At 39.3% G+C, this 20855-nt stretch overlaps 1 protein-coding gene across 1 annotated transcript in view; it reads right to left on the bottom strand.

Moving 5' to 3' along the window:
- Positions 1 to 319: 319 nt before the first annotated feature.
- Positions 320 to 20855, bottom strand: part of Ndnf (neuron derived neurotrophic factor) — a 38539-nt gene continuing 18003 nt past the window's right edge. Inside the window, exons 2-4 of the mRNA XM_050162317.1 lie at positions 9933 to 10121; positions 4132 to 4256; positions 320 to 2097 (exon numbers count right to left, since the gene is read on the bottom strand). Of these exons, the coding sequence (XP_050018274.1) occupies positions 704 to 2097; positions 4132 to 4256; positions 9933 to 10120 (1707 nt within the window). The 5' untranslated portion in view covers position 10121 and the 3' untranslated portion in view covers positions 320 to 703. The remainder of the gene's footprint in view (positions 2098 to 4131; positions 4257 to 9932; positions 10122 to 20855) is intronic.

Here is a 20855-nt window from a genome sequence, read left to right as displayed (position 1 = left end):
GATTTGAATAACTGCTCTTGATGCCCGTAAATGTCAAGAGAGGCAATATTCCCTCCTAGTTACTAAATAAGACTAAATTTTGGTGCCAAGTTACAGAGAAGCATAGTTTTAGAGACAGATAAGAAATTGAATACACCACAGTACTGCTTGGGAAAATGAACAGTGTAATAATCTAATATTCTTAATTTTATGTACATGAATATACTATATATCATTTTTTACATGAAATACACATAGCATTTAAACATTTTACTGAACAAACAAGAATTTACAACAATATTACTGCCTAGAGGGCAATGTGATCTTAGATTAGATCTATATTTTAACCTAATAACATCTATAGAAAGAAATGATTTGCATTTGTGAATGTGTGCAACAAATGGCATTTTTTTTTTTAATTTTTAGGTAATAAAATAATTTAGAAGCAGTTCATGCAATGCTCAAAGCAAGGGGTGGTATCCGTCAAGATATCCTCTTCCTTTGACATCAACCAGTATCAGACAGATGGACCCTAAGTACCACAGGTGTGTTTGAGTACAAGTTGTGTGAGTCTCCAGATTATGTTACACAGATATCACCTACACGGATATCACCGTAGACTTGTTGGTATCCCAGGTCACAACTTTGGTCCTCCGTGAGAGGAGTCAGTTTACAGAGTGATTCCATGTCTCTACTGGAGTCTACACATCTTCACTCATGGTAACTAACAGACCTTCCTTGTCTTCACAACTTTACTCTGATATTTCACAGAGTGTCCCCCATGTCCTACAACATAAACATCCAGCAGGTAAGACTTGCCAGGCTGCAGATCTTTAATTGTCTCTGTGGTGGTTGCTTCCTGTGGATTTTGGCTGTGGAAATATTTGCAGAGGACCTTCTCTGACTTCTCCCTGGTGTCTGGTCCGAGGCATCGGTTTTGCTCTCTTCTCTTCCGGTCTTCGCTGTAATTCCCATCCACTTCCTTTCTGTAGATACAAAACTTCCTCCTTTCTTGGGTGCCTAGCCAAGCCACGGTGACTGAAGAGCAGGTGCGTAGCTTATCAAAGGCTTTGATTCTCGTGTCTTCCGGAAGAGAGGGGAAAGCCTGCTTATTGGGCTTGGTGGTGGCCAGTATTTTCAACATAGATGTTCCTTTCTTGTTGCCTTTCAGACGAATGAGGTATTTTGCTTTGGGTTTTCCTCTTAGCCGGAACTGCCGAACGCCTTCCACATTCTGGGACAGAATCAGCTTCCTGTCTCGTCTCACTTGAACTTGAACAGCGTCCAGACAGGAGTGAATAAAGAAGCTGGCTTTTTGGTGAGAGGAGACTGGAGCAAATCGCAGAAACTTTGTTCCCTTCCTTTTAACAAACACGTCTGTGACCCTCCCATCTTTTAGCTCCACTATTTTCCGTTTGGCTTCCTCCTTGGTTTTGGCAAAAGTACCCACATAAGCTGTGCTCAGGTTGCTGTTGGTATTGACCATGAAGACATCAAAGTAGTACTGGGTGTCCGGCTTCAGGTCAGAGACTGTGAAAATGTTTTTATTTCCTATGCAGATCTTCTGAATATCAACCTTCGGCCTCCAGTAGCCATAGCGTCCCACTTTGGGGGAAGGCTTTGTCAGGAAGCTGCGATCTTTACCCAAATTATCTGTTGGAAATCCAAAATGGGCAAAGTCAAAAGGGCTAAAGTCCAGGCCAGGTTTGGGTGCCATCATGAAGGCATCATCTGCACCTAGCTTTGCTTCCACGGCACAGAGGCTCTTGAAATTGTGTTCCTTGTTGATGACCACACAGTACTCAATGGGTTGTTTCAACAAAGAGGCCGTGGGGCTTGGCTTCCAGACCAAAGTGATTGTGGTGCGTCCCAGGGAGGTCACATCAACTCGGGGGTCATATGGCAATTCAGGGTATGGCTGATCAGATTCTGGAGTGGTGGTGGCATATATTTTGAAATGTGTGTCTTTCTCTGTTGAAAGTAGCTCTAGCTGATATAAACCAGATGGGGAACTTGAAGACAGAAAATACTCAACATCATTGCCCTTGTAGGAGAATAGTTCTGTGCCCTCCAAGTTAGTCTTCTGCTGCTTCTGCTGATCAAGTGGTTCAGGGTCACCTGGAGAAGAAGGGAGAAGAATAGGCTGAGTGCTACGGTGGTTTGTCAACCTTAGATTATGTTTCAAACATTGTATGTTCATGTCAAAAATAATGACACAGTCCTAGCAAAGACAATGGCACCAAAGGAAGCAGGAAAGTCACCAATTTCTCACCAGAGAGTTTTATTTTTATTCTTGTGTTGTGGAATATGAGCTTAAGATGTGTTACACTCATTTATTCCGTGGAATATTTAATGATGCAATTCTTTTTTTTTAATTGAGAAAAGGAAAAAAAAAGTTTCCACCTCCTCCCAGCCTCCCATTTCCCTCCCCCTCCTCCCACCGCTCTCCCCCTCCCCCCACTCCTTTCCCCCTCCCTCTCCAGTCCAAAGAGCAGTCAGGGTTCCCTGCCCTGTGGAAAGTCCAAGGTCCTCCCCGCTCCATCCTGGTCTAAGAAGGTGAACATCCAAACTGGCTAGGCTCCCACAAAGCCACAACATGAAACATCAAAACCCCGTGCCATTGTCCTTGGCTTCTCATCAGCCCTAATGATGCAATTCTTTCACGTTGCATTTGTTTAACTCTGTAAAGGTGTCTTGCTTTGCCTGTCTAAAACACGTGATTGAGCTAATAAAGAGGTGAACAGCCAGTAACTAGGCAGGAGAGGGATAGTCAGGGCTGCATGCAGAGACAATAGAGAAGGAAGGAAAAAAAAAAAAGGAGCAGAAGAATGGGAGAATAGGACACCAGGGACCATCCACACAATCAACCATGGAGTTAAAGAAAGATATACAGAATAGAGAAAGGTACAAGCCTAGAGGCAAAAGGTAGGTTGAATGATTTAAATTAAGTAAAGCTGGCTATAAATAGCCCAAGTTAAGGCCAGGCATTCATAAGTAAGGATAAGTCTCAGTGTATATATTTGGGAGCTGGGTGGCAGGCCCCCAAAGAGTAAAAAAATAAATAAAACAAAAAAAGCAAAACCAAAGAAAAAACCCAAAACCAACAACACTTCTATGCTTCTATCCAGTTTTTTCTCTTACATGTTTTTTGAACAGTTAATGTAATTTTCACTGATTTCTCTCCATAACTTAATAAAATATACCTTCATAAATATATGAATCTAGATAAGCCTCTAGTTTTAAAACCCTGTTCTTGCTTATGTCATAAAATAATACTATTGATTTATCTTTTCCTATTTCAAATGATGCCCATGCATGAGCAAAGTTTTTATTAATTTATTTCTTCAGGACAGAGTGCAGTTAGAGGAAAACTTAGGGCAAACTTTCTAAAGACTATTAATCCGATGTGAATGAAAATGATTCAAATGTTGCTTGCACATGGTCCATTGTTCAAATCTCATGACTGATAGTGGGACTGGAGAACCTGATTAAAATACAAGGCATAAAGTGCCAGTAAAGGTGCATAAGGACCAGTGTTCAGAATTGGTTCCCAGGATAATATAGAGGGAGTCTTAAAAACCAAAGGGATTTTTCCTGATTAAAAATATTGGCTACCGTTAACATCAATACCATGCAAACATAAGCATAAAAGATCTATAACCCGATAGAATGCTGGGCGACCAGAGTGAACAGCTCCATTCCAGATTATTACTATAAATTGAAAGTGTATAGAATGACTTATCTCAGAATTACAAGCAGGAAGAACAGAACCATTGAATCCATTAATGTCAGAGTATATATGCACCCTTTACTTCCCAGAAATGAGACATTCTTAACCTTGCCTGGGCTTCAAAACCACCTGTAGGGAGCTTTTTGTACACCACAGCAATTAAGCCGGATCATCTGGGGCTGAAATGCAGGCACCTGGAGTTCCAGATGCTGCAAATATGCAAACAGGCTTACAGACAACAGACACAGAGGCTGTCCAAACCGTTGACCTCCACACTCCCGTTTGCCTCTTTTATTTTACCAAGATCCATGTCATCTCATCATATCAGGCTCCAGCCTCACATGTGCAACTGGGCTGTCTCCCTTCTTTGCAGAAGATTGTGGGTTTCAGAGCTCTAAGGCTAGGTGGATCCTGCCACGTACCTGATCCATCTGTGCTCGCCTCCTCAGGCAGCTCCTGAAGGCTAAGCTTCCACTCCAGAGGTGCATCACAGGGTGTCACAGTGACGGACAGTGGGGTGTTATCCTCCTCAACCATGAAGAAGTACCTAGGGGTAAGTTCAGACCCCATGATGATTCTGATTGACAGTCAAGACTTACTAGAAAAGCTACTTGGTTTTTGTGTTTTTACCTATTTAACCCATTTCAGCGAAAACACAAAACTATGAAAGCCCAATGGTTCAAAGGCCAAATGGAGTTCAGCAGCCAAATTGAACATCAACAAATACAATCAAACCACAAGCCAAACATCAACAAATACAAGGAGGTAATAAAAGGATATTCAGCCAAGTGTTCTGTGTTCAAGATGAACTCTTGTCTATACACAGGAATTCCTGCCATAAGATAAGTCACAACCATTAAGCATTCCCTGTGTGCCCTGTAGCACCGAGCTTTGACAAGTATTTGTGCTACCTTGATGACACTTTGACATGCCATCCATGATGTCAAAAGATCAATTTCCAACATCATATCCCAAAATTCACCCTTGGTGTCTGGCAAGATAGCAGTGTGTATGTGTTTATTATTTAATTACTAAAACAACCCATTAAATTAAGTACATTAATAATTTGAAAACAAAATTTAAAAAATTCAAAACATTCTGCTCTGTTTTTTGGTTTTTTTTACTCCTCAGACAATTTTTATGGTACCCCAGAAGACACTTTATGGAGAATAAAAATATCATTAACCTATAAAATTATGCATATTCTAACTCTAAATTGCCTTCATGATCTCATGTAATTATGTTTCAAAGGCTGTAACTCTGCAAATGAGGGAAACTGGTGTCGGTGTTGGATAGCTCAGCAGTGCCCACTGGTTCTATGGCAAAGGAGGTGGGTGGGCTTCACTCCCTGTGTGCAGCATCAGGTTAGCATTCTTCACGTCCTTCTTCCCACACACCCACCAGTGACACACATGCCACCTTGACTGCATTACACACCCACCAATGACACACAAGCCACAATAACCACATTAAACACCCACCAGCGAGACACACACACACACACCACACTGGCCACATTACTCCACCTTGCTGACTCTGCTCACCTCCCAAGCATCTAATCGCCTCTAGTGAGTCTGGGTTGTCACATAGATGTCTTTTTTCTATCTGTTCTTGCTCTCATATCATCTCACCTGGATGTCTGGTTTTACCTTTTATGTGTTAATAACTTTATTAAACAATAAAGTTCAAATTTATTAAACAAATCTTGAATTCTTTCCATCTTCAATAGGACACTGGTATTTCAAACTTAAGACATTTAATCTGAATTCCTGCCGACCATCCGTTTTTAGTAGATGACAACACCAACCTTCTGGTTATCCAGAAACTCATCTTTGAGTCTCTCTTGACTTTTTTTTTCCTACTTCACAAACAAAATGTCAGTATTTTTTACTTTGTCTTAGAAATACATTCAGACAATACTGCTTTGTCTTCATTCCCTCTAGCCTCCTGACTAGGCTACCTGTTTTCACACTGGATCTTTTAATTTTGCAAACCTTAAACAAAGTACCCCCATCCAGGCAACCCCCACCTCCTCTCCAAACCCTCTGAGACCTGGGCACTTCAGAGTAGGAGTTACAGAGCTTACAGTATCCCACATGTCCAGCCTCAACTGAATCTATTCTGCCATGGCTTCACTCAGAGTTTTGTTATCTGGTACTGTGTCCCAGCTCCAGCCTGTGCCTCTGCTCTTCCCCCAAGCAGAGCACTCCTCTAGACCAAGGCCTGCGAATATGGAGGCGCTTCTTGCAGCACTCTACCCCAGCACTGTTTTGGATCTATTTGGGTTCCATACGTAAAATATTCCCTTACTAATGAGTGTCTCCTTCATTTTATTTTTAAAGTATTTATTGTCACTTAACAGATTATATGTTTGTTTTATTCCTTTTTAAAATTTTCTGTCTCCCTCGACTAGACTGACAGCCACAAGAGGGCAGCCATTTGTTTTATTGCTATAATATATAATATATATTCATTGTATTATATATATATATAATTCAAAATAATTGCTGAAGGAATTAGCCAATTGTGATGTCCATCTTTAAATCATTTAACTACTTTTTTTCCCATTGAAACAAGAGCAATCTCTATAAACATCCTGTTCAAAGTTTCTAGAACCTGATGAAACACTGGGCGACCAGAATGAGAACAAGTCTTTCCTAGCTTTTACTGCAGGTTCTGAGTGAATATGGAGAATTTCTTATTCCCAAACTAAGAGAAAAAAACCTCACTAAATAGATCATTGTGTATGTCAGAGTTCCTTTCTTGTGTTTAAGCCTCACCATTTCTCACAGGCTCCTGTACCACTTCCCAAGTACCATAACTCACATGCATCCTTCATACAAGAGCAAATATCAGACCTTTATGTTTAAGATAGGGGCCCTGAGATGGAGCCACAGTATTGTCATGGCCCGGCACAAACCTTGCATTTTACATGTATAAAACACAGTTGTTGTTGTTGCTGTTGTAGTTTTCAGTTTTGAGCCTCTTCACGGCTTTATATTTTAGCATTGAGAAAGTCTGTAACTGATCTCATGGTCAAGCGTCCTCAGTGGGGTCCTGCCTTCCTCACCAGGCTCTGGTCTTCTTTCCATCTCTCTGGCTTTTCTTGCTGTAACCACATAGGACTTCTGTGATCTCCCAAGCACTTCTTATTCCTGGGTCTTTGAAATGTGTGTGTGTGTGTGTGTGTGTGTGTGTGTGTGTGTGTGTGTGTATTTTGACAGCCTCACCTCTCTGCCTTCTTCATATTTATATCCTGCTTCTTCAGAAATGTCCTTCCTCACTCATCCCAGGTGTTTGCATGTTGTCTCTCAGGGCCTGTGCTGCTCATTTCTCACATTCGTTGCACCTCGGGACTACATGTATTTATATTGTTACTTGTTTTCATATTCCCCCACTGTCTGCTTAGGGCTCATCTCCCATGCCACTGTATGCCCTGTGCTTAGCATGCTAGTACAGATTTCTGCATAGAGCAAGCACTTGCCGGAAATTTTTGAATGAATGAATTACTAAGTCATTGAGCTAAATTCAACAATCTCGACAGCAATCTTATTAGTCTAGCCTGAGGATATTATATCTAGAATCTGTTTCTGTTTGAATACATAGAATCCAAACAAAAATAGAAGTGTTTCTCTAGAGCCGCGTGGTGGTGGCGCACGCCTTTAATCCCAGCACTCGGGAGGCAGAGGCAGGCGGATCTCTGTGAGTTCGAGACCAGCCTGGTCTACAAGAGCTAGTTCCAGAACAGGCTCCAAAACCACAGAGAAACTCTGACTCGAAAAACAAACAAAAAAGAAGAAGAAGAAGATGAAGAAGAGGAAGAGGAAGATGAAGATGAAGATGAAGATGAAGATGAAGATGATGAAGAAGAAGAAGAAGAAGAAGAAGAAGAAGAAGAAGAAGAAGAAGAAGAAGAAGAAGAAGAAGAAGAAGAAGAAGAAGAAGAAGAAGTGATTCTCTATACTACTCTGAAATGAATTTGGAGATGGTAAAGTGATATGGATCAGACTGAGGAACGTATTAAGCAAATGCAATGTCTTAAAAATAATGCCAGACAATCATCTAAGAAGACAAATAGATGATTCAGCTGTTTGTGCTACGGCCATCCATACACGTGTCAGGATATTTACTATTTAATTCTACCTGCTATCTGAAGAAGTTTGGTTTGGTTTTGGTGGTTGCTTTTGTTGTTGTTGTTGTTTTGTCTTTTAGCAGGGATGACATTAAGCTGAGCCTATCATATCACAGAGAAGGCGACACAACATCAAATAGTGTCTGGAATTTGGTAGTTTACGCCTTTGCTTTTTATTTGAGTATCACAAGATAGCAATGTCATAGCCAAAAACAGCAGTCAAGCAGATCTGTTTCCTGCTTTCTCCCTTCAAGAAAACAGTCTATTCCCTTAGTTAAGCAACTGCAATTAGTAACTTGATGACAGAGCATGGATGTCTGTACCCCTCAAGGTGACCATTGGGCAAGTACAGCCACAGGACACCCCAAGGTAATACTTTCATCTAAAAGCTTTCAAGTTAGGGAAAAATGAGAATCTGAACCAGCTCAACAATATGGCATGCATTTGTTACTAAGCCACACAAAGCACATGTAGAACAGAGGGACAATAAGAAATGATTGGCATGATCTCTGTGTTCAGATATGTACTGCCACTTGAGGCTGGAGGAGATGAAATCAACAAGGAAGCAAGAATGAGGGATGCATACTACAAACCATCCAGCTTTGCAATTGATTTGCAAACATGAGAACAACTTGTACACTGGATGTCTTTCCTACAATCTTAGGAGACATTTTATCCTAGGTGGAACATCAACAATGGCTGTGTGTACTTACCACTGTATATCCCCAACTCCAAAATTAAGTTTCATCTTGGAGCTACAATCAACCTAACTAGTGTAAGCAAGCATTTCACTCAGTTATAAATACAAAGGGCCTTAAAATTTTGTTTTGGAAAAACAATACAAAACTAAGAAATTAGTATATGAAAGAAAGAAAAGAAGAAGGAAGATGTACTAACAGTTATGTTATGTCATATAACAAAAACATGTTTTGAAGAAAAAAATGTCATTTTTAATAACACCCTTAGAATTACAACTTATTTAATTTTTATAAGATCAGAGGATAGGCCATTTGTTTGATTAAGTTACATGATTATATAATTGGAAGCTGTATTTAAAGACTACTAAAAGAGAACAGAACCCAAGTGTATTTGGGAATTGAAAGTTATGCCTAAAGAAAAATTTGGTTTGTTCTCATTCACTCAGCTTTTTCAAGGACAAAACTGTAAACTGTGCTCAATGAATATTCAGTTAATATTAAGGAGTCCTCTGTAGTCATGCAAGGCTTTGTGTATCTTTTCTTATTCTCACGGACCAAGCCTTTGTGCGGACCATGGCAGCAAGTTCCTCCTAAGCATTTCATCTTACGTTTTTGGTCTCATGAATACTACTTAATTAATTAAAATGCTCATAATTATTTTTATGTAGAGTCGGTTCTTAGTCTGTCGCATTCCCTCAAACAAGTTACCTTACTCCAATAATTTGAAACAATGTCCACTTCACCTCTCAAAACTGGCTGGCCATTTGTGCTCATTCCAACTCATCTGAGGTTGAGATAGTGGGACCTTTAAACAGAAGAGCTTTAGAGAACCATACTCCCTCCCGAAATTGAAAAGATGACATAAAGATCCCTTCCACCTCAGTCTTTGCGAAGTGCGTTCGTGGAACAATTCTATTTCTTGGAAAGTCAATTTATCTCAGGTTAAAATGACAAATTGCTCTGGTAAAAATTCAAAAGATTAACAATGAATGCCAAAGAAGACTTAAAGCATGACAGTTTCATAATTTTAAATATAATAGTTTGTAGTATATCATTTCTATGATCTGTGGGTACAACTTTTAAAGATAGGCATATTTGGAAACACTATGGAAGCCCAGTTGTTTATCGTAGAGTGAAAGAAATGATCACTGTCAGTTTTTCACCATTTGAGTCTCTCAGAATTTCATCTTATCTCCTGGTACTATCCTTCCACAAATAAAAATGTGTGAAGAACCATACATGTTGAATTAATTTCAGTTTAATCCTACATATTATACATAATCATACATAATGCCACTCATGGGTTGACTTTGATCACTCCATTTGGAAGGCTGTTGTCTTCTATGGAGCCCTTTTTATGGACACTGATCAGCAAGCACTGTGAGGACAATACCTTCTGGGTGTATCTTTAAAGAGGTAACTGCTGATTTCAGCTCCATCTGGAATCACAGACGAATCATGGAAAAATGTCTTATCCCGGATCTGCATCTGAAAAAGTTCCTCATCTCGGGTGGGCAGCTTTTGGGTCCTCGAGGTGAGCGGCAACAGGAACCACAGCAGACACCAGTGGAGCAGCAGCATCCTGGGCACAAGATACATGTGCTTCAATTAGTTCTGCAGGCAGACACTGGATCAGGTAGGAAACTTCCTGAAGGATCAGCACCCTAGAATCAGTGATATAGCATGTGCCTTGAATATACACACACAATCTTGACACAGGTCTCCTATTTCATTTTTTTCTTCAAATTATTTCATAATATTGAGAATAGATATACTATTATCTCAGACTTCAAAAAAAATCTTGAAATGAAAGAACCTTTGATTCATTAACTTCCTTCAGTCCTAATAGAGAAAATCAGCACTTCATTATGAGAGAAGGCAATATCATCCTTATTGAGGAAGTTCTGTCAGTGTCTGGAAGCTTAGAGGACCACCAAAGGTCTGTCCTTTAAAGTTTTAAAAAATGTTTGCCCAAGGTTGGCCAGAGTCATCCCTCATCAGCAAAGTTACTAGTCACTGACATGGTTGAACTTCCAGCCTTAGTCATAGAAACCCACTGGAAAGTGGAAATATTTTACACATTATTTTTAAATTCTTGCTCAAATGTTGACTCAGAATTTTGAAAAATATTTTAATTATAACAATATAATTTCATAAATTGGGGATTTTTAAAAAATGGCTTCATCACTTGTAAAACAATTTTTCAATGCCATAAAGTAAATTATTATATTGATGTCTAATTGTTACAACAAACAGAAGCACATTTGTATACAAATTTGCATGACAGAAACTGGGCCTCAGATCCCAGCCAAAGAATGAGCCACCAGACCTTTAAGCCTTTGGTCTTAACTTCTTTATTTTATTTTTTTTTAATTTATTAAAGATTTCTGTCTCTTCCCCACCTCCGCCTCCCCTTTCCCTCCCCCTCCCTCAATCAACTCCCCCTCCCTCGCCAACCCAACTTCTTAAAGGATCTTTGCAATTGAGTTATATGGTGGCATTGCCATTGACTTCCATTACAGGTCCCTATCAATAACAAAGGCTCGTCCTCTACTGTATACGTAGACAAGGCTTCTGTCAAGGCCATTGGTTTCCTAAAGACTCAGTTATCTGTAGAATGGCCTAGACATACACAAGGGTTGACATGTTAAGAAATACAATGGTTTTACACTTAAGTACTTTCCATAGTGAGAAAGTCAAATGCCTATGTTTGCAATATTTTGAGTTGAAGTGGATAATTTAAAAAAGCTATTACTATAAGCTTGACTAATTGACCTTGGCTTTAAAATATAGTTTGACTTTAATTTTGTCTTTTTGGGGAGTGTCACCAGGAAGAGAGATGGTTCAGTGGTTAATAGCGCATACTGCTTTTCTAGAGAGCCATGTTTTGTTCCCATCACCCAAGAAGGGAACTCATAACAGCCTGTAACTCCAGTCCCAAGGAAGTCATGACCTCGTTTGTCTTCTGGATCACCCACACACATGTGAAATTCACTCATACAGAACACACACACACACACACACAAGCACACATACATAAAAATAAAAAGATATTTAAAAATGATTTTGAAAACAATAAACTTTTTAATGATGGTATGAGTAGTTTTTCAATCATCATGGTCATTTTAACTTCTAGATTTTTTTCTGTTTTGTATATATTTTCCCATTCAAAATATCTGTAATGATGAAGTTACTGAATGCATATCCCATTTAATTGACTGCCTTACTATATTTAGAGAATGTTATGAAAGTTATGTCTACACTGGGTTACAAAATTAGTCAGAATCACAACATAGTATGAAACAGGAGTTATCATACAAAAGGAATCTCAGTTACATAGTTTGAGAAGGGATCCAATTGCAGGTAGAGTCAACTGCAACACCTAAGCTTTGCAATATCTCCCAAGACAGCTGTGGGTTTTTATCTTTTATCTCTACTTAGTTGCACTGAATTTGGAAGAAAACTTGGCAGAGAACTGAGAAAGCTAGCATTTCAATTTTCACCTTTAACTAGAGGTATGATTTTAGGCAATTCAAACAAACGCTCTGAAACTTGATTTTCTAGAGGACTTGGTTAGATGATCCCTGAATTCCTTGGGTAGACAGGGATCCTGCTAGTGGACATTAAACCTGTCATCTGTATCAGCTTGTATGCAGAAAAATTACCAGTCACTCTTGGGTGTTTGTCAACAAGAACTAGAAGAGATGCCAGTTTTTGTATGTTTTCTTCACATAAGTACAAGCTTATGTGAGATCCTGATAGAAGTCTACAAGGATCATCTGAGGGAACCAAAGTCAAAACTCAAGTAGCTTGTTCCTACCAAACAGGGACATCGTGGGCTGGACAGGTGCCTTGTCTCCTTTCTCTTTTTTACTACTGCCTGAGGTGGAAGAAAATGAAAACCTGAATGGTATTTGGCATTTGCTAAGCGTGCAATAAAACATGCTTAGGAAGACTTGCTATTTTAACCAAATAAAATGCATATACTTGTTTATTCCTCTTGGAGTAATACCGTTCCCAAATTTTGCTTCCTGAGAGGAGATCCTCGACAATTGTTTAAATTCTCTTCAGAATTGTGGGAATCTGGCTACTCCAGGGCAGTATACCTTAGTAGGCTCCCTGTCTGTCTGTCCATAAACCTCTCAACTGTACAGATCCATTTGGTGACTCAACTCCACTAAGCCAACCAATGCCTTGAAGTTTCAAATTGAGAAAACAAGTGCTCCATGACTGTCAGGAATAGCCCAAAGATGAATTTACATGATAAATTAATAATTTTGTATGTGAAGTAAAGTTCATTTTGTGGTATTTTTGGTATATCAGGTCATGCTGGGGCTCAAAAATTTCCTTATTTTTAGGGCATTTCAAAGTTTTTTTAATTATTGTTATTTTTGGATTAGAGCTGCTTGGCCTGTCAACCAAACATCCTTGGAGGATAAAGCCTTGTGATACAAAAGTGAGAATAATCATTGCACATTGTCAAAGATAGGATTCCCTAAACTTAGCTGCCTCTTTTAATCATCTTGTGGGGATTAGGGATCAGGAAGCCACTTGAAGAAACTGACACCATATCTGAGGCTGCTCATCTAAGGAATGCAGTCTCTCTGGCCTAGGAATCTCACACCTTCTTTAGGCATCCACTAAACTATGACAAACTAATTATTAGCTTGAATATTACAGACTTTAACTAAGAGAAAATAGACTTTCCAAAATTGAAAAGCAGACTCCTCTAGCTCTCAGCATAGATGTACTGAATAATTTCACCACATAGGTGCCTACTATGCCATGAACACTTCTGCATTGCTTCTTCTATCTGTGATTCGGTGTCCTTTATCCAGTTTTCATCTAGACTCTTCTTCTGTTTTATTTGTCAAAATATCATATTTCTGATGGGGAAGCTTTGTTAACCAATTATCTTTAAGAGGTGGGACAAAGTTTGAGTGTGGCTTTCTGGGACCTGAGAAAAATGGCACATCCATGGCCCAGGTGCTCCCTCTCTCTCTCTCTCTCTCTCTGTGGTTCCCTGAAAGCACAGCTGAGCTTGGACTTCCCATTCCTGTTTCGTGAGTTTTTCCCTTGTAATAAATAAAAATATGATTGTTTTATCTTTTAGCTAGCCTGGTTATTTCCCGAATTAAGCTAACTTCTGAATATTTCCTCAGATATAATCATATCAGGAATGCTTTTGGCTTCTGACAGGCATCATAATTGTCATGCAAATTATGATGAACAAGGCAGATTTTTTTTTCAGAGAAGCATTTAAAATTTTTATGACCTCAAAACACAGGAATTTATATTATATCACATTATGGTTCAACACTCAACATTTTAAACATATACTTATTTATTTATTTTCTGTGGGAGAGGACACACATGCCTTCATATGTGCTCGAATGGCAAAGGTGAAATGACAGTTTTGGGGAATAGATTCTCTCTTTGACCATTTTTGTTGTAGAGACTGAACTAAGTTGACAGTTAACATTGAGGAGGAAAAAGATACCCTGATGAACATTACTCATTTGTCCAATTTCATCAGATTATAAATAGGATTGATTTTAACAAAATGTGTTTTGAGAAAGCACTAAAAGTAATCAAACATTACTTTGCAAGCACAATATGTAGATTTTTCATTAGTAATTTTTACTCCTTGAGCAAAAATGGATTCATTCAGAGATTGTTTAAATGGAGGTCTTAAAGTTTTATAGTTTCTTTAATGCATGTGTTCTCTTTAAAGCATTCATTCTAAAAATTAGACATTTCAAAGGTATTTTTTAAATTACCCTACAAAGTCATAGATCTCATCATTTTTCAGTCCTACAGATCATGATTCTTTGTGAGTATTCAAGGTCTCCCCACGCCCTTCTCCCATCCTCCTGGCTCCTTCCTTCCTCCAAATAGTCTTCCTAATTTCATGTCACATGTAAGGAATTAGCCACTTCAAATAAACAATTGGAAATGCTTTCCTCTTTGGAGTAATCCTGGCTAAGTCAACCTCTAAGAACAGATTCTAAAATTATAAAAGTACTCTCGAATGGTGTAACTCCTCTTGTTTCTATGTTACCTCTCCATCTGTGGCTTATCTCGATTTAAAGTTTGAATTCAGTAACACTCATCAGGCCAGGCATGGTGCATGGTGGCATATACCTGTAATCACAACACTTGGAAATATTGCAAAAGGAAGGTAGGAAGGTCAGGAGTTCAAGGTCATTCTCAGCTACATACTGGGTTTATGGCTTGCCTAAGCTACAATGAAACTTTTTGTTTCACAGAAACAAAAATATCATCCCTCCCCCTCTCAAATGAGGCAAAACAAGCCCCAAAGCAACAATAATAAAAGCTCAGTAGATAGAATTTCACTTTCAGAATGACTTCTAACACGGCCATCTGGTGGATAATGTGGGGAATGTGTCTGTATAGCAAGGAATCCTGTTACCTTTCTATCAGAGTGTCGCTCAATCAGATGGAAAACATTGCCAGGATGGCTCCACATACATATCATACTCATAATACATATGAAAATCAATATGCAAACCACACACATATGCATATATGTTGCATTAGGAAAGTCAATCAGCATGACTGTACAGACTATTCACAATGCAGAAAAACTGCTTGCTGCTATCGTAAATACCTAGGGTCATTGTCATGGTTTGGATTGGAAATTTCTGGTCCCTGGAACATAGAGATGCTAACCAATCTCTGACACTGTTCCTTTGTTAAAAGCCTTTCTCTTAAACAGCACCCACCTTTAGATGCTGGTGAGACTGAAGAGAGAGGAGTATTGGTACCTGGATGTCCCAAAGCCTTTGTAATTACAGGCTACCGACACATGAGATAGTTTTATTCTTTGGAAGAACAATACATGCCAGATTAAAAGCTAAAAAAAATGTTTAATTTTTTGTTTTCCTCTCTTCTCATCCTTTCATCTACATTTCCTTCTGTCTCCACCTCCATCTCTATCTCTTTCTCCATCTCCATCTGTCTCTGTCTCCATCATCTCCATCATCTCCATCTCTGTCTCCACCTCTGTCACTACCATCTCTATCTCTGTCTTCACCTCCATCTCTATTTCTGTCTTGCACCTCGGTCACTACCATCTCTATTTTTCTCTCCATATCTATCTCTGTCTCTACCATTTCTATCTCTGTCTCCACCTCTGTCACTACCATCTCTATCTCTATCTCCATCATCACCATCTCTATCTCTGTCTCTATATCTATTTCCTTCTTGGGAACTGAGGACTGGAGATAAGTTGTTTCTGAAAGATCATCTCAAGACTACCCATGAATTCTATCCTGACAAAGATGAAGAGGGTCTGGATATATTATATAATAATAACTGTATATTTAGTTATATGCTATATGTACATGTACATATTCTTCAGGTCAAAGAAATAGATAGAAATTTAGGAATGCAGTTAGTTGATGCAGAAGTGAAAATCAATGAGGACTAGTCCTAAAGGAAGAATCTGCTCAAAACAAAGTGTGGCATCTGCTGCTGCTGTGTGGTGAGAAGGCAAGTACAACAGTGAAGCAGATCTGACAACACCTTGCTTCTCAATGCTTTAGAACTTCAGTGTAGACTCCTCTTTACCTCACTTTCTTTCACTTCTTCTGGATCCTGAGGAGTACAGATTGTAAGGAATGACCTGAACTGAAGATCAGTTTTAAAGAATAAGCCAATGAATAAATAGATACTTTATTTTCAATTATGTGTATTTGTATGTCTTTATATGGGTATGTGTACCCTAGTGTGTATGTGTACCTACAGAGGCCAGTGGCTTCAGATCCCCAATACTGCAGCTAAATGCAGATGTGAGCCACCTGATAAGTTCCAGGAACCAAACCCAGGCCCTCTACACACTCCTAACTGCTGGGACATTTCTCTAGTCCCAACCAATGAAAAACTCAGAAACGTTTTCATTGTTCTAAAAAAACTAAGGAGTAGGCAAATAATGGGAAGTTGAAATGTATAAATTAAGACATTCAAGATTAATATAAAATTCTTATATATTAAAAAGGTATTCATTTATTAATTAATTTATTTGTATATATGGGGCTGTCTGTGTGTTGGGGGTAGATATTGGGGTACATGGGTGCTGTGGCATGAGTGTGCAGTGGCCAGAGGACAACTTTTGGGTATTAGTTTTCTCTTTCCAATATGTGGATCTCACTCAAACTATCCAGCTTGGCAGCAAGAGCCTTTGCCAACTTAGCCATCTTTTTGGCCTTGAAATTCTTATTCCATGGAGCCTTTGGTGTAGTCAAAATAGTCAAACTGACCTAGCTTCCTCTTTTCCCACAAACTTGGAGAAATGCTCATGAAATGTAAAATGGCCAGATAATAAGCAAATAAAAACGTCAAAGTCCACTTGGGTAATTTACCACTGTATCATCCAGATGCCCAGTCTCAGCTGTATCTCACGTGCACACACAAACCCTCAACTGACCCCAGCCCCAGTGAAGCCTACAGTAGGATACCTAGAGCATCCCTGCACAGTCAGTCCATGCAATGCACCTTTGACTCATCTACCCGCCAGTCCTGAGTAAACCGTTGACTTGCTAGGCAAACACTATTTAGTATTTAAATTGTATAAACAGTGATAGCAAGGCAATAAACCTGGGTGAGTTTTTGCTATAAAATATGCCTTCAAGGGATTTAAATCACAAATTCTAACTGGAAATCTCGAGCAGAAACCACTTCAAACCACTAGAAATGTTGCCTTTAGTCTTTATAGACTGCTGTCTTAGTTTGCTTCCTAATGTTGCAGTTAGCACCATGACCAGAAGCAACTTGTGGAAGAAAAGGCTTATTTGGCTGATAATTCTACGTTACGCTCCATCATGAAGGGAACTCAGGAAAGGAATTCAAGGCAGGTCCTAGGATGCAGGAATGGAAGTGGAGGCCAAGGAGGAATGATCCGTATTGGCTTGCCTCTCTTGGCTCGCTCAGCCAGCTTTCTTCTATAACCTGGGACATCCTACCCTGGGGTGGCACTCTCCACAGTGGGCTAAGCCCTACCGTGTCAATCATTAATAAAAAAAAAATGCTCCACAGACTTGCCTACAGGCTGATCAGATGGAGGCATTTTCTCAACTGAGCTTCTCTCTTCCAAGATGACTCCAGCTTGTGTCAAAATGACTAACAACCAACCAGCAGTCCTACTGCTAGTGATCTTCTCACTGTGTGTAATGTGTAAGTCTGGTAATAAAATCCATCTGACTTGTGATCTATCTGACCTGGAGTTTCTGACTAAGGGGCAACATGATATCAATTGAAGACACCGACCTTCCTCGGCCATGCAGACTCCTCAGAACTGTCACCATAGCTCTCTTCAGTGGTGTGACTAGAATCAAAACAAACTCAGCCAACCTCCCTTCATGAGTAACCAAGGTCCACAAAGTCTTTGTGGAAACATATGAACATATTTATGGAATCAGGTGATGATAACCATTCCATAGTATAAAACGTAAGCTCAAATTCATAGGTATCAATATGCTACAAGAAGGACACAATTTTAAAATACCCACATCAAAATTCACTTTATATTACTTGAAATAAATTTAAAGCAACCCTCCAAGCCCCCCAAAAGGATGAGTTTTCTGAATGACTTGAAGCAGATGCATCTGGAATAAATAAAATTTAATGTTTAATTACAGAGTAGAAACTACATGATTATAATGGAGTGAGGATAATTCCAAGGAATGGTATGCCACAAAGATCTCTGTTATTTTTTTTCCATGCAAATATTTCATCTTTTTAACTACTATTATTAAACTTGAAGGTATTCGATTGTATTTGCATCATCTAAGCACATGTGATAAATATATTTAAGTGCTTGACTTAGCTGTAAAGGCAAATGTGATGTTGGTCTAAGGAAGTGCCCTTGTGTCTGCACTAGCCTGCTGCTGACATCCAGCACAGTTCCCCAGAATGCCAAAACTTGTTCCTTGGATAAAAGAGTCCCTTCAAGCCAGTAAAGCAACAATAAGAGCTAAATTCCTAAAAGTGGTTCAATTTTGTTGCCTTTTCAAACAGGAAGAATGTTGACTGAAGTTAGTTGGTTGTTTGCAAAAGTTCAAAAATATTCTCTGCTTTGATATAAGATTCAAGAAGAAAAAATGTGCACTGTAGTTTTGTATTTTTTGTGTGTAAAAAGAAAGGACGACCACGGGAGGCTCCTGGTGTGCCCTGTGGTGTGGTCTCAGCAGGTAAGACTGGTACTCCCTTACAAAGACACACCCTCTGTGGCTACAGCCCTGTTCACAGATTCTGCTGTCACTCTACGGAGCCACAATTATGAAAGGCTTTAGAGCTCATTACATCAGTGATTCCAACCTCCTTGAGCACTTCCCCCAATGACTGCCAACTTTCATTCAGAGGGGAAATTGAATTAATATCAAAAAGCAATGTAAAATTAAAACCTGCCAAAGATTCCAATAAAGTTTCCATTATGTCATCCATCTGCTCTGATCCCCCTGGTGCACAGTTCATGACAGGGCCAAAGTCAAGGGCATTCTAATTTTAAAAGGCCAAGTGCACAGAATCTGAACTACATTGTAGGGATAAGTCCCACCCCTTAGGGGGCGTGTTCGCCTCAGGCTAAAGTTCTCCTATAAAATTGGTGAGCATGCTCCCAGCGTCCTCTTCTGCTTTCCTGGTCTCCGCGGGAACAGTGGTTCTGTAAGTCTATTCCTCCATTAAAGCTGTCTATATTTTGACAATCTGTCTGCATTCGCTTACGCCGTTACACTACATGAATGAATGCATTTTAAAGTAAGTAACCCTGTCTTCTCACTATTACTAAGGCCAAGAAAAACACAATGATCAACAGAAATGGCCAAAATAAATACACTATAAATAGTTACAGCCTTTGATCTGAGAAACCAGACTTAGTTTACCAAAGGAAAGAAGGTTTAAAATGCAGTGGATGGGTGACTTTAAGATATGACAAAATCAAAACGCAATACACAGGATAATAAAAAGCAATGCTGGAACAGAACAATGAATGCCTTTTCTCTATCAAAATGTCCTTTGGATCTGAACTGAGACAGCTGGGAGATACCTCCTCCTGCCACCATCTCAAAGCAGCTAATGATTCCTAGAACGAAGAGTGCCTGTGAGAAAGAAAAAAAATGCTTGGTTGCTTTTGTTGGACAACTAAGCTATTTTCTTTTCTGTTGATTTGCAACAAAATGAAAGTGAATTCCTGTGCAATGTTCCCAAAGCAATCCATTCCATACACATCTCATTCTCTGTGGAGATGGAGCAGAGGCGGTAAGCCCCAGCACGTCAGCAGAGGGGGGCAGACAGCAACTGTCTCAGCTGCCAAAGACTGTTCCATACACACCCTCAAATTTGACCTTATAGTTATTTTAGCTGAAATGTCAGCTTATCAAAAAGTAAATATGGTTAAGAGACTAATAAAAAAAAGCCAAGCTGCTAATAATTGACTTGCCAATTGCTAACTTAGTACTCCAAACTGAGCTGGATGATGGAGTGACTCAATAATAACAAAATATTCTACAAGAGCTACTTACTAGGACAAATTACATTAATATTTTCACTCATTATTTTAAAATTCAAAGTCTTTGTAATGAGCATGTATCAGGTATTCATTTGGGAACATACCATGCAGTGCATACAGTAGGCAGAATGAGAGCTAGCACACAAATATTAACAAGAAAGCAATCCTGGCTCTGATCGCTGCCATGCGGTCAGAACAGGCTGTATGAAAACTAGAACAGGCTGTATGAAAAGGCATATGGTGCCAGCAACTTCAGTCTGAGTGTTTCATGGAGAAAATGACATTTATATTGGGATTTATACAGAAGGTCAGGGGAAAGAGCGTCCTGGTCAGAGAAACGTCTGGTGCAAAGGTCCTGAGGTGGCTCTCGTTTGGAGTATTGACAAAAGAAAAGGGCATCGGGAGATCAGAAAAAAGGGGAGCGATCAGGAGACAAAGTACAGGTTTTTACACCCATATTCAAGACTTTGGATTCTATTCTGAATGTGATGGAAAGCTCTCTAAGTAGGGCAGGATCTCTGGCTAATCCATGCTATCTACCTATCTGGCTGTCTGCCCGGTCTGTCTATCTGCCTGTCCCTCCATTCTTCCCTCCCTCCATCTACCCATCCATCCAATCTATTTATCATCTGTCTGTCTGCTGGCTGGCTGTAAATCCATCTGTCCATCTAAGCAGTAACTATGCACTGTGTAGGGAATCAATTTTAGGGAAAGCATGATCACAGAAGATTATATATATATAATATATATAATATATATATATAATATAGATTATATATATATATATAT

The sequence above is a fragment of the Alexandromys fortis genome, unplaced genomic scaffold (genome assembly GCF_014885135.2).
Source record: "Alexandromys fortis isolate MF-2015 unplaced genomic scaffold, M_Fortis_MF-2015_v1.1 scaffold_117, whole genome shotgun sequence".
NCBI classification, from domain to species: Eukaryota; Metazoa; Chordata; class Mammalia; order Rodentia; family Cricetidae; genus Alexandromys; species Alexandromys fortis.
Note: the sequence above shows the minus strand (reverse complement) of the source record. Positions and strands in the feature narration are given on the sequence as shown.